At 45.2% G+C, this 12,807-nt stretch overlaps 1 protein-coding gene across 1 annotated transcript in view; it reads right to left on the minus strand.

The window, feature by feature from the left end:
• Nucleotides 1-12,165, minus strand: part of LOC126281328 (Krueppel-like factor 16) — a 252,597-nt gene extending 240,432 nt beyond the window's left edge. Inside the window, exon 1 of the mRNA XM_049980187.1 lies at nucleotides 11,225-12,165. Coding sequence (XP_049836144.1) covers nucleotides 11,225-11,849 — 625 coding nt within the window. The 5' untranslated portion in view covers nucleotides 11,850-12,165. The remainder of the gene's footprint in view (nucleotides 1-11,224) is intronic.
• Nucleotides 12,166-12,807: the final 642 nt, after the last annotated feature.

The following is a 12,807-nucleotide window of genomic DNA, read 5'->3' on the forward strand; positions in this document are numbered from 1 at the left end:
AAATCAAGTATTCAGGATAAGGCCTCATCTGATCAAGCAATAAACTAACTTCTTTAGCGGTGCCGTTATTTACACCATTGGCCATTAAAATTGCTACACCACGAAGATGACGTGCTACATACACGAAATTTAACCGACAGGAAGAAGATGCTGTCATATGCAAATGATTAGCTTTTCAGAGCATTCACACAAGGTTGGCGCCGGTGGCGACACCTACAGCATGCTGACATGAGGGAAGTTTCCAACAAATTTCTCATACACAAACAACAGTTTACCGGCGTTGCCTGGTGAAACGTTGTTGTGATGTCTCGTGTAAGGAGGAGAAATGCGTACCATCACGTTTCAGTTCCAGTACAATCTATTTGTCCAATGAATACACGTTTATCGTCTACATTTATTCTTGGTGAAGAAATTTTAATGGCAAGTAGTGCAGAAATTGTAACTCACGCCCTATATTACCAACTCTTGTTCTTTCCACGTTCGGTTCACGATGAACAGGGAAGTGTGAATGAGGAACACAATGTACCTCTACTTACACACAAGGCGGCTTGGGGACTAGTTTTAGTGGCTTGTTTTACTGCTCTTGTTGGCGAGACTGATAAAAGGGTGAGCTTAGGGCAGAACGTGCACCTTTGGACGGTAGACATTTATCAAATTAAAACACCTCTGTATTATTATTGCTTCCTACAAGATACACAAGAAGGAAAATGGGAGGTCTTAAGCCTTGATAACAATCTTTCTTCTCGCTTAACATTTACGACTGGAATAGGAAAGGCCGAAAATTGCACACTGCTACACATAGTATTCTCCGCCGCACACTATAAGAGGGCAAGCGAAGTATAGCTGCAGAAAAGGAGTATGAGAAGATGGACATCGGGAGAGACTCTTTACAAGCCGAGCTTTGGCCAAAGACGAGATTGATTAAAGGAGAAACTAGCCGCGCTCTGATGCTGGATGAGCCCAGCTGGGCCGGTCGCTAATCCTACCTGTTCGGCGCCCCTGCCGCCGGTGCGCGGACAGAGGCGTGGCTGCGCTGGCAACGCAGGACGCGCCAGCTGCTGAGTCGGCACTCCGCTCCTCACCACGTCGCGCGCGCGTGGCCCTGCCTCCCACGGCGGCAGCTGCCGGCGCGCACCGACTTCCTATGCTCCTACACTACTCGGGTAACGGCACTATTCCTAACCGGACCCAAGTCCCAGACGGAGGCTGTGCCACACGTAACTGGAGGTACTATTTACACAATCATTTCTACACTACTGGCCATTAAAATTGCTACACCAAGAAGAAATGCAGACTATCAACGGGTATTCATTGGACGAATATATTATACTATAACGCACATGTGATTACATTTTCACGCAATTTGGGTGCATACATCCTGAGAAATCAGTACCCAGAAGAACCACCTCTGGCCGTAATAACGGCCTTGATACGCCTGGGCATTGAGTCAAACAGAGCCTGGATGGCGTGTACAGGTACAGCTGCCCATGTAGCTTCAACACGATACCACAGTTCATCAAGAGCAGTGACTGGCGTATTGTGACGAGCCCGATGCTCGTCCGCCATTGACCAGACGTTTTCACTTGGGAGAGATCCGGAGAATGTGCTGTCCAGGGCAGCAGTCTAACATTTTCTGTATCCAGAAAGGCCCGTACAGGACCTGCAACATGCGGTCGTGCGTTATCCTGCTGAAATGTAGCGTTTCGCAGGGATCGAGTGAAGGGTAGAGCCACGGGTCGTAACATATCTGATATGTAATGTCCAGTGTTCAAAGTGCCGTCAATGCTAACAAGAGGTGACCGAGACGTGTCACCAATGGCACCCCGTACCATCATGCCGGGTGATACGCCAGTACGAATACACACTTCCAATGTGCGTTAACCGCGATATCGCCAAACACGGATGCGACCATCATGACGCAGTAAACAGAACCTGGATTCATCCGAAAAAAAAATGACGTTTTGCCATTAGTGCACCCAGGTTCGTCGTTACGTACACCATCGCAGGCGCTCCTGCTCTGTGATGCAGCGTTAAGGGTAACCGCAGGTGTGGTCTCCGAGATGATAGTCCATGCTGCTGCAAACGTCGTCGAACTGTTCGTGCAGATGTTTGTCTTGCAAACGTCCCCATCTATTGACTCAGGGATCAAGACGTGGCTGTACGACCCGTTACAGCCATGCGGATGAGATGGGGACTTCAACCTACCCTCGGTATGTTGGCAAAAATACTTGTTCAAAACCGGTGGTAGGCACAAAACGTCTTCCGAGATTGACCTAAATGCTTTCTCCGAAAATTATTTCGAGCAGTTAGTCCACGAACCCACGCGAATTGAAAATGGTTGCGAAAACACACTTGACCTCTTAGCCACAAACAATCCAGAGCTGATAGAGAGCATCATGACTGATACAGGGATTAGTGATCACAAGGTCATCGTAGCTAGGCTCAATACCATTTCTTCCAAATCCATCAGAAACAAACGCAAAATAATTTTATTTAAAAAAGCGGATAAAGTGCCACTAGAAGCCTTCCTAAAAGACAATTTCCATTCCTTCCAACTGACTATGCGAATGTAGACGAGATGTGGCTCAAATTCGAAGATATAGTAGCAACAGCAATTGAGATATTCATACCTCATAAATTGGTAAGAGATGGAACGGATCCCCCGTGGTACACAAAAAAAGGTCCCAACGCTGTTGCAGAGGCAACGGAAAAAGCATGCGAAGTTCAGAAGAACGCGAAATCCCGAAGATTGGCTAAAATTTACAGACGCGCGAAATTTGGCACGTACTTCCATGCGAGATGCCTTTAATAGGTTCCACAACGAAACATTGTCTCGAAATTTGGTAGAAAATCCGAAGAAATTCTGGTCGTATGTAAAGTACACAAGCGGCAAGACGCAGTCAATACCTTCGCTGCGCAGTGCCGATGGTACTGTTATCGACGACTGTGCCGCTAAAGCGGAATTATTGAACGCAGTTTTCCGAAATTCCTTCACCAGGGAAGACGAATGGAATATTCCAGAATTTGAAACACGAACATCTGCTAGCATGAGTCTCTTAGAAGTAGATACCTTAGGGGTTGCGAAGCAACTCAAATCGCTTGATACGGGCAAGTCTTCAGGTCCAGATTGTATACCGATTAGGTTCCTTTCAGATTACGCTGATACTATAGCTCCCTACTTAGCACTCATATACAACCGCTCGCTCACCGATAGATCATTGACGTCGGTTTGCAGTAGGGTTTTGGAGCATATATTGTATTCAAACATTATGAATCGCCTCCAAGGGAACGATCTATTGATACGTGATCAGCATGGCTTCAGAAAACATCGCTCTTGTGCAACGCAGCTAGCTCTTTATTCGCACGAAGTAATGGCCGCTATCGACAGGGGATCTCAAGTTGATTCCGTATTTCTGGATTTCCGGAAAGCTTTTGACACCATTTCTCACAAGCGACTTCTAATCAAGCTGCGGGCCTTTGAGGTATCGTCTCAGTTGTGCAACTGGATTCGTGATTTCCTGTCAGGAAGGTCGCAGTTCGTAGTAATAGACGGCGAATCATCGAGTAAAACTGAAGTGTTATCAGGTGTTCCCCAGGGAAGCGTCCTGGGACCTCTACTGTTCCTGATCTATATAAATGACCTGGGTGACGATCTGAGCAGTTCTCTTAGACTGTTCGCAGATGATGCTGTAATTTACCGTCTAGTAAGGTCATCCGAAGACCAGTATCAGTTGCAAAGCGATTTAGAAAAGATTGCTGTATGGTGTGTCAGGTGGCAGTTGACGCTAAATAACGAAAAGTGTGAGATGATCCACATGAGTTCCAAAAGAAATCCGTTGGAATTCGATTACTCGATAAATGGTACAATTCTCAAGGCTGTCAATTCAACTAAGTACCTGGGTGTTAAAATTACGAACAACTTCAGTTGGAAGGACCACATAGATAATATTGTCGGGAAGGCGAGCCAAAGGTTGCGTTTCATTGGCAGGACACTTAGAAGATGCAACAAGTCCACTAAAGAGACAGCTTACACTAAACTCGTTCGTCCTCTGTTAGAATATTGCTGCGCGGTGTGGGATCCTTACCAGGTGGGATTGACGGAGGACATCGGAAGGGTGCAAAAAAAAGGGCAGCTCGTTTTGTGTTATCACGTTATAGGGGAGAGTGTGTGGCAGATATGATACACGAGTTGGGATGGAAGTCATTACAGCATAGACGTTTTTCGTCGCGGCGAGACCTTTTTACGAAATTTCAGTCACCAACTTTCTCTTCCGAATGCGAAAATATTTTGTTGAGCCCAACCTACATAGGTAGGAATGATCATCAAAATAAAATAAGAGAAATCAGAGCTCGAGCAGATAGGTTTAGGTGTTCTTTTTTCCCGCTCGCTGTTCGGGAGTGGAATAGTAGAGAGATAGTATGATTGTGGTTCGATGAACCCTCTGCCAAGCACTTGAATGTGAATTGCAGAGTAGTAATGTAGATGTAGATGCCTGTCATCTCGACTACTAGTGATACGAGGCCGTTGGGATCCTGCACGGCGTTCCGTATTACCCTCCTGAACCCACCGATTCCATATTCTGCTAACAGTCAATGGATCTCGACCAACGCGAGCAGCAATGTCGCGATACGATAAACCTCAATGGCGATAGGCTACAATCCGACCTTTATCAAAGTCGGACAACGTTTCACCAGGCAACGCCGGTCAACTGCTGTTTGTGTATGAGAAATCGGTTGGAAACATTCCTCATGTCAGCACATTGTAGAAGTTGCCACCGGCGCCAACCTTGTGTGAATGCTCTAAAAAGCTAATCATTTGCATATGACAGCATCTTCTTCCTGTCGGTTAAATTTCGCGTCTGTAGCACGTGATCTTCGTGGTGTAGCAGTTTTAATGGCCAGTAGTGTAATTTTACCTTCGTCTTGTCAATTTATGCGGTAGAAAGCAATATAATATGTCTGTTGGTGACTTCTCAGAGTGGACGCTCTAAGAATTATTAACAGTAAACCACATCACGATGTATAAACACCTCTCTTCTAGTGTAACTGTAGTTCGGTGAGCTGCTTCGTAAGACTTTTGCATTTACTGAATTAACCTGTGTCAAATTGCACTGCTTTTCTTTAGACCTTTCCTGTTTCCTCTCTCAATCCTACGTGCTGCGGGTTACCCGCCCGGACATCTGCGCGTGCCGAAACATCGCTTCCGGCAGGAGATGGGTCGGCCCCGGAACGAATGCGCCCAGCGGATTAACGACGAGTCTTCGTGTCGGCCAACTTTGATGTTATTTTCAAGCGGTTTCCGACATCCCACTACGAGAACACCGGACTGATACCACGTCACGCCTCAGTTACACGGTTCGCAAAGCACGGCTTTCGTTCACTCTCTCATGAATAACACTACACGCAGACAGTTGGGACACACACATTACGCCCCGGGGGTAACTGGGTGTTGGCAGGGAGGGCATCTGGCCACCCTCTAAACCAACCGTGAACCTCCGCCGACGCGGGACAAAGGTACGAGAAAAAGAAGAATCCTACCTGGTACGGGTTTCAAACTGACGAGAACTATTTTCAGAGACTGGGCGAACGTGGGTTTTGTAAGCTACCTCCATCGAAGATGGACTACACTCGCTGAAGATTTTTCCAATGAATTTCGATCTGACATGACTTTACTATGATCTGATTTGTGCGTTCTTTCCACCTTAAATCAGCCCGTGCGCCCGCTTCCGACGATCTCCAGTCGTGTAATCATAAAAGGACGGTTCTTTCGACATATGTATACAGAATATGTTCCATTACCATACGATGAAGGTGAACTACGAATACCTACACCAAGCGTCAGTCCTATGCACGTTTTCCTGCATTTCATTGTAATTTTCTAGCGTTGCCACTTCTGTGTAAAATGGCGTCGTGGAGTACCCACCACTACCTACTCGGTCATTTATTTATAGAACCATTACTATTCGCAATATAACACACCCTTGATGTACATACGATGCTACTATTACGTCTGAATATTTGTCTCCAGTAAGAATGAGAAGCTGTATTCTATTTGCCGATAGCTCGTCAGATTCTGTACGTTCGAAATATTACGAGACAATGTGGAACTTCACCTAACGACTTCAGGAAATAATGTCAAGGTGTGCACCGTTGTCTGCGCCTCGTGGACAGAAAGTGAGCTGAGTTTCGTGAAGTAGTTGCTTGGAGAATTAACGCCTCCACGATAGTCGTAAAAATATTCCTGAATTTAATAACAGACTCGCCTCGATTTTGGTGTTCGTGCGCAAGAAGCTTTCACTCCGCTGCTCAGTGGAAGATCATGCCGAAAACAATCCGCAGGCTATGACGAACTAATTCCTAAGAATCCTTTTCTAGGAGTACTAATGCAGGGAATCAAATCACTAAATAGCATGCAGTGGAGTAAAAATTACTAATAACACCAAGAGATGACTGTAAAACAATAGCTGGAAATGTACGAATGAGGCAGAGAGGGGAAATTGTGATTGTGAACATGAATAAAAATAAAAAGAACAAACAGTAATCAATTACGCTTTGTAAATTTTTATGTTAACGAGACGAGCAGAACATTATAAATGATACGACGTCCACGAACCCAAAATCCTAATATTGCATTCGTTGTGTAGTAATCAAGAAAGGAGTGAATAAAGCAAATCAAGACATAAATATAACAGGAACTGCACTGACATGAGAGAGAATTGAAAAAATTTCTTATATCATTAAGGCATGTCAAGCAAATTCCTTTAGATATGACCCGAAACAATTATACCGTTGACACTGCGTTATTGGTACCACCTTCAGTTATAAGACTGGTTTGATGCAACTCTCCATGTTAGTCTATCTTATTAAATAGTTTTCATCTCTGAAGAACTACATTACCTTTCATCCCTCTGAACCTGCTTACCTTATTTGACCCTTTGCCTCTTTCTAACACCCCCATCCCAATCCCCTTCTTCACTTCTCTACTAAATCGACGATTCATCATGCCTCAGCCACCTGATCCTTTTCTTCGTTCGGTTCAATATCTCCCCATTAGTCTCTAACATTTATTTTCAACAAACTTCTGTAGCTCAGCTATCCTCCTCTCGTCTTTTCTGCTGATCGTCACGGTTCATTTCCGTACAAAAAACGCCTCGACCGAATACTTCCTGATTTCGACATTAGCAAATTTCTTTCTGAGACATGCCTCTGCTATTGTCTGTCTGCATTTGATATCTTCTTGACTTCGGCCATCAGTTATTTTTCTGCCCAGATGGTATCTTTAAAGTGGCTCATTTCCCGCATCTAATTCTGTCAGCACCATCTCATCTAATTCGAATAGTTTTATTTTTGTTCGTGCCCTTCTTATAACCTCTTTTCTGGACAACATCCACTTCGTTCAATCGCTATTCCAAGTGCTCAGTCGTCTGTGCGAATGAGCTGCACGAGAAATAAAGCAAACCAGACTGAAGCTGGAGCATTTGCTGACGTGCTCTAGTGGAGAGTAATGTCTCGTGCAGCGGAATTCTTGCAGACTGTTGAATCCGCCAATTAAACGAGGACATCATGAACAGAACTGGAGTGCTGAGCCACGGGAACTGGAGGACTACAAGCGGAGGCTTGGGAAGATCGACAAAACTGTCTGTTGAGATCGAGAGGCAGTGGCGGCGACAACGGTCCAATCCATTACCACAACCGCCCCCAATGAATGGCTTCGGATGACGCCATAGGTGGGTGCTCGCACTGTGCCCCTGAAGCCCAAGTTGACAAGCAGAGGCGGCGTGAATGACGGTGCCTAGGATTGGGGTCCAGCGGCTGCGGGCCGCGGCTGGAGCTCCAAGGTGAGCGATCCATTAGCATGGAACCGGCGCGCCGCGGGCCCTGCCCGGCAATGAACCCTGCCGGCGCCGCCCACCGCCAAGGTCACCCACACCTGCCGCACCGCGCATGCGCCAGCTTTTAAAACGCTCCTTTGTCCAAAGCCAATACTTACCACACAGTTAAATAGCCAACTGCTCGGCGCCGCAGCGACAACTCGTTATCAAAACCTTACACTGCCTACAAAAGCCACAGGGCGCACACGAGATCGACTGCCTGGATAGGCCTGCACATTAACGCAACCGTCAGTGTGACAGTCCCAGACAATTTCAACCTGGAAGTTGTACAGTATGTTGCACTCCACTACAGGGTCAACTTACATCCTGTCGGAAACACTTGCTACATGGCGAAACTGTTTCACTCACTGCCTTTCTGCCAGCAATGGCCCAGAGTTTTTAATGTAGGGACGCAGATACACACAGGCATTTTGACTACGACTGGCAAGGAGGGCGGAGGAGCGCCGGGACTGATCAGCGGATACGGGCACCGACTGCGAAAGGCCAAGGAGTGTTAATGTTCCTAACCACGTTTTGGAGAGAGAAAGAAAAAAAGTGTGCCCCGCAGTGAGAATGGATTGTGAATGTACAACACCAATTAGTTTTTACAACACCTATACTGGCGAATATCTAAACTTTAAAAAGTTAATCCACTATAATCTGTTTGAATGGAAGGTTCGAAAGTGAGAAAAACGTCTGTGGAACAAACTACAGTCGGTATATAATTACATCTGCGAAGCATCGACAAGCTAAGCTAGCGACGTACGAATCGATGCTATATTATATATACCACGGACGGAAAAAGGAACGAATGCTTCATTCGTGTTAAAGAGACTCAGGCCGGAAAGCTCTTATACACCGTAGTGAGCAAAGTAAATTCCAAGGGGCCGCTGCCACATTGCCAGGTGACACGCTCAAGAAACTTAACAAGACAAAAACAAAAATAATAAAAATACATGTCAGAGACAAATACGATGAATGAAATCAGATTATCGTGGAAAAATAGATTAATCCGCTGTGAAAGTAAAATCATTGCGAAAGGCGCAGTTTTAACTGTGGCAGAGAAATATGGTGATCACGGTGCTCCAGAAGGATTTGACTAGTGCTGATACAGGAGGATAGATGATAAGCCGTGAGCACATTGAAATAAACCAAGGTTATTCTCTAAGGAACGAAATGGAAATTACGCTTAACTGATTATTCAACACTAATGTATAGGTGGCTGGACATGATTTGAACATGAAGCCAGTCCCCTGGGCATTCATATTTCTAAAAATCTTCGTCGAAGACACTTAACATCTCTTCTAAAATACTTATACTTTATCGTCACGATGACTTTTCATAACATACGTTGTCCCGAATTTTACAGAAGTTGTGTAAAAATCATTGAAACCGAAAAACGAGTCTGATGCAATGAACAAGGCGCCTGACAAAACTTCAGATTTTACGCTACTTACGTGTGTCAAAAGATTGGAACGTGGCAACCATTTACGAAACGCCGTCCAAGTAAGTACATTCAGCCGGTGTTACATTAAAATAGTCTGTTTAATACCTTCTTGTGAAACTCTAGCACTGTAGAGCCTTGGGCGAGAAGGTGTAAAAACAGGCACTTTGTCCTGCTTTTTAATACATTTTAAAATATTGTCTGTGACTCGAGTGGAGCACTTATTTTCAACATATTTTTCGTAGTGCTATTTTACGAGCTTTTGTGAATATTAGCTGAGGAATATAAATAACTGATATTAATCGTTTCACGCCTATCATTCAGTGGAGTTGTTAAGGTAAAAGAGTGCATTGTTCGTAAGGAGACATTACGTAGGACTAATATCTGGCACCTCTACGATACAGCAAACGACTCAAGTAATTTTAACATTTTGGTTATTGTTTCAGACAGGCATGCATAATGAAAACCGCACATTCAATTTGCTTCTAACGTCAATATATTACGACTCGCCCCCATCAGTTGACATGTAGCTGCGGAGGTAAGAACTCTGCGTAAATTTTCTTCCAAGACAAAAACACTCTTTCAAGTTAGACAAAAAAGCCTTAGAGGAAGACAATTACCTCTGCAGTCACGGCAGACTTCTCGCGTAGACATATTTTACCTGGCCAATGTTAATATTTAAACTCAAAAATTTAACTTAAATCCAATCATCAGTCGAATGTTTCCTTGGAAACATCTGCTGAGCAACGGGCAAGAAAAAAGAAAAACGACTCATGCTTACGCAACAAAGCACATGAAACTATGGAGAAACAGAACGGTTAAAAATCAAGACATGCGAATTGCTTCAATAATGCTGGAGCAACAATAATTCCCCGCATGCGTAAAGACTATCCTACGAGTGAGCCCGATTGTATACAAGTTATACGCAGTCAGCGCCAAAATTTTTTTTTATATTAGAATAGCCAGAAAAGTATTCACCTGCCTATCACGAAGAAAAAGTCGATTAGACGAAACAAACACTTTCTAAACGACTTGGACCCACTTACGGCCCAACAGATTTTCTGCGCTGGTGTCGCTCTTTAGCATTTCATATGATAAATTAGACAGGCAGTGAAGCCAACCACGTAGGGCAATAGAGCGGTATTATTGCTAAATGTATGTTTTCTGCTTTTAAATCAAGCCAAGTAAAAAGAACTTGAATATAAATCGTAAAAATGATTTGGACGTCAAATGCTACGCGAGATAATAAGCGTCTTCCTGATATTACGAATACAAACTCCATTACAGTGCTACATGTAAAACGCTTCAGCCTAGATAGGCATCGAATCTGGATTTGGCGGTATATTTTTGACTGCTACGCGGCGTGTGTGTAGTAATAACCAGCGGCTTATCGAACACGCCCCCCAGCAACGCCCACGCCAGCCCCTCCCACGAGCTTAACGCATGTGGCGGGCTGCCTAAATGCGTTGCAGTCCTGCTCTCACGGTCTGTTTTCGACCATCACATAAACAACTCCCTGCCCCGAAAACTGCTTCTGAAGGAGTTTCTGGACAGAAGACGGATATTGGTGAGTCACCCAACACAACGCCTCGAGAATTTTGTGGATTAATGCTGAAATCGCGATGATTATTATATTGTAAGGAAAACCGAAATAACTAAGTTTAGCTACTGAGAAAACATGAAGCATATCAGTTACAAATGTGGAGCCTCACTACGGAGATCGTTGTGTACAATATAAATCTGACGTTAAACAGATCAGGAATATAATTGTAAAATTTTGTTTTTGGATAACAAACATTCCGTCTCATTAAAATTGCACTGAAACAGTACCGATACTTCCGAGGTAATACCTGGTACAAGCGTCTACGATCTAGAGCTAAATGCAGCGCAATTGATTCTCAGAACTCACCTGTATGTGTTCGAAGATGGGCCTTCAGATGCGAACTCTTTCCGTATACTTTGTCGCAACCGTCGAAGTCGCATCTGTGGACCTTCCGGGCGAGGGCAGCTGCGGTGTTGGCGGCCCGGCTGCTGGGCCTGCTGCCGCCGCCGCTGCTGGGGGCTTTGCGACCCGCCCCCTGCCGCCCACTACCACCGTTACCGGCCGGACGCTTTGTGCGCGCAGACGACGAAGATGACGCGGCATCGTTCATATCCACCTCGCACACAACTTCCTCCTCTTCTTCATCGATCATCAATTCGTCGGCTGCGCTGCTACCCCCGTCATCGTCACTGGGAACGTTGGGCACAGGTTCCTGTTTGATACTTGTTAAATCCGTCAGAATCCGCGCTACCATATACAACTCGGGGGCGGACCCCGCCGAGCTGGGCGATGCAGCCCCAGCCGTTGCGACAGCCGCCTCCGGTTCCCACAGTCCAGAACCGGGTACCTTGTCCACAATGACGGCAGCTCCACGATGTGGAGACAAGTCCAGAGGCACTGACGAGGCATTCCAGTTGCCTCCGTTACCGTTGAATTTAGAATTAGACATAGCTATTAGGCATTGTGCCGCGAAGTTTATGTCCTGATCCATATCGAGATCTTCTTGCTCGATACGGGTGGAGTTGCTCGGCTGCAGCGTGGCGGCGGGAGGTGAACGGGGTCGGCTGTGAATCTCTGCGTTCTCACGAGTCAGCCCTCGACAGGGCTCTGCGCTGCTTTCCTTTGTTCGGCTGCGGCGTACTCGTGCTCATCCCTCCCTGCCGCGCCGATAGTGCGCACAACCTTCCCCTCCCGCGACGGTCGCACGACTGGCCTAGCTAGCGCCATGCCCCTTGAACAGGGCCCGCCGAACCACTGCGCACAGCCACTGCGCATATCACGTGATCGCAGCGAGCGCACCATGCATTGGCTGTGACATCTGTCGGCCAGCATTCAAAGTAAACGTCGCGCTGCGTTTGGAAACGAAGGGATGTATCTACCCGAAACTTGTAAACATTAATATCATGTTACATCCAAAATATCGTAGGTAAAAACGTAAGTTTTTTAACACTACACTATTGTTATCGAAATAAACGCAACCACGGTCTATTCTTTTAACTAACATTGCTGCGTAAATGGTGATACACAATTGTTCAATTAACCAAAATAAAAAAAAAAAGAGTGGTGATTTTATCGCTTCTTACGCAGATAATAACTCTCCATTTTAAAATGAAGTATGTAGTATCAATTGTAAGCCGTTTTTGTATCATAACAGAATATATTAGCATATGGAATAAAATGCAATTTTATGTTTCTTTCTAAGGTCTAGTGGTATTTGACGCCATACCTCTGTTGCTAAATAACAAACGTGAAACTGAAGTTATTATTACAGCCAAATTGTTAGTTAGAAACTATGTTTTAGAGCAAATGACATATACATATCATCTACAGTGATTACTTTTTGACATAAAGCCTCTACGTAGAGTACACTAAGACTATTATTGTCGTCTAAACCCCCGCGCCGAAACGTCCTTAGACCAGTTTCTCCATTTTGCTGACAACGCATTTTA

The sequence above is a fragment of the Schistocerca gregaria genome, chromosome 7 (assembly GCF_023897955.1).
Source record: "Schistocerca gregaria isolate iqSchGreg1 chromosome 7, iqSchGreg1.2, whole genome shotgun sequence".
Classification (NCBI taxonomy): Eukaryota; Metazoa; Arthropoda; class Insecta; order Orthoptera; family Acrididae; genus Schistocerca; species Schistocerca gregaria.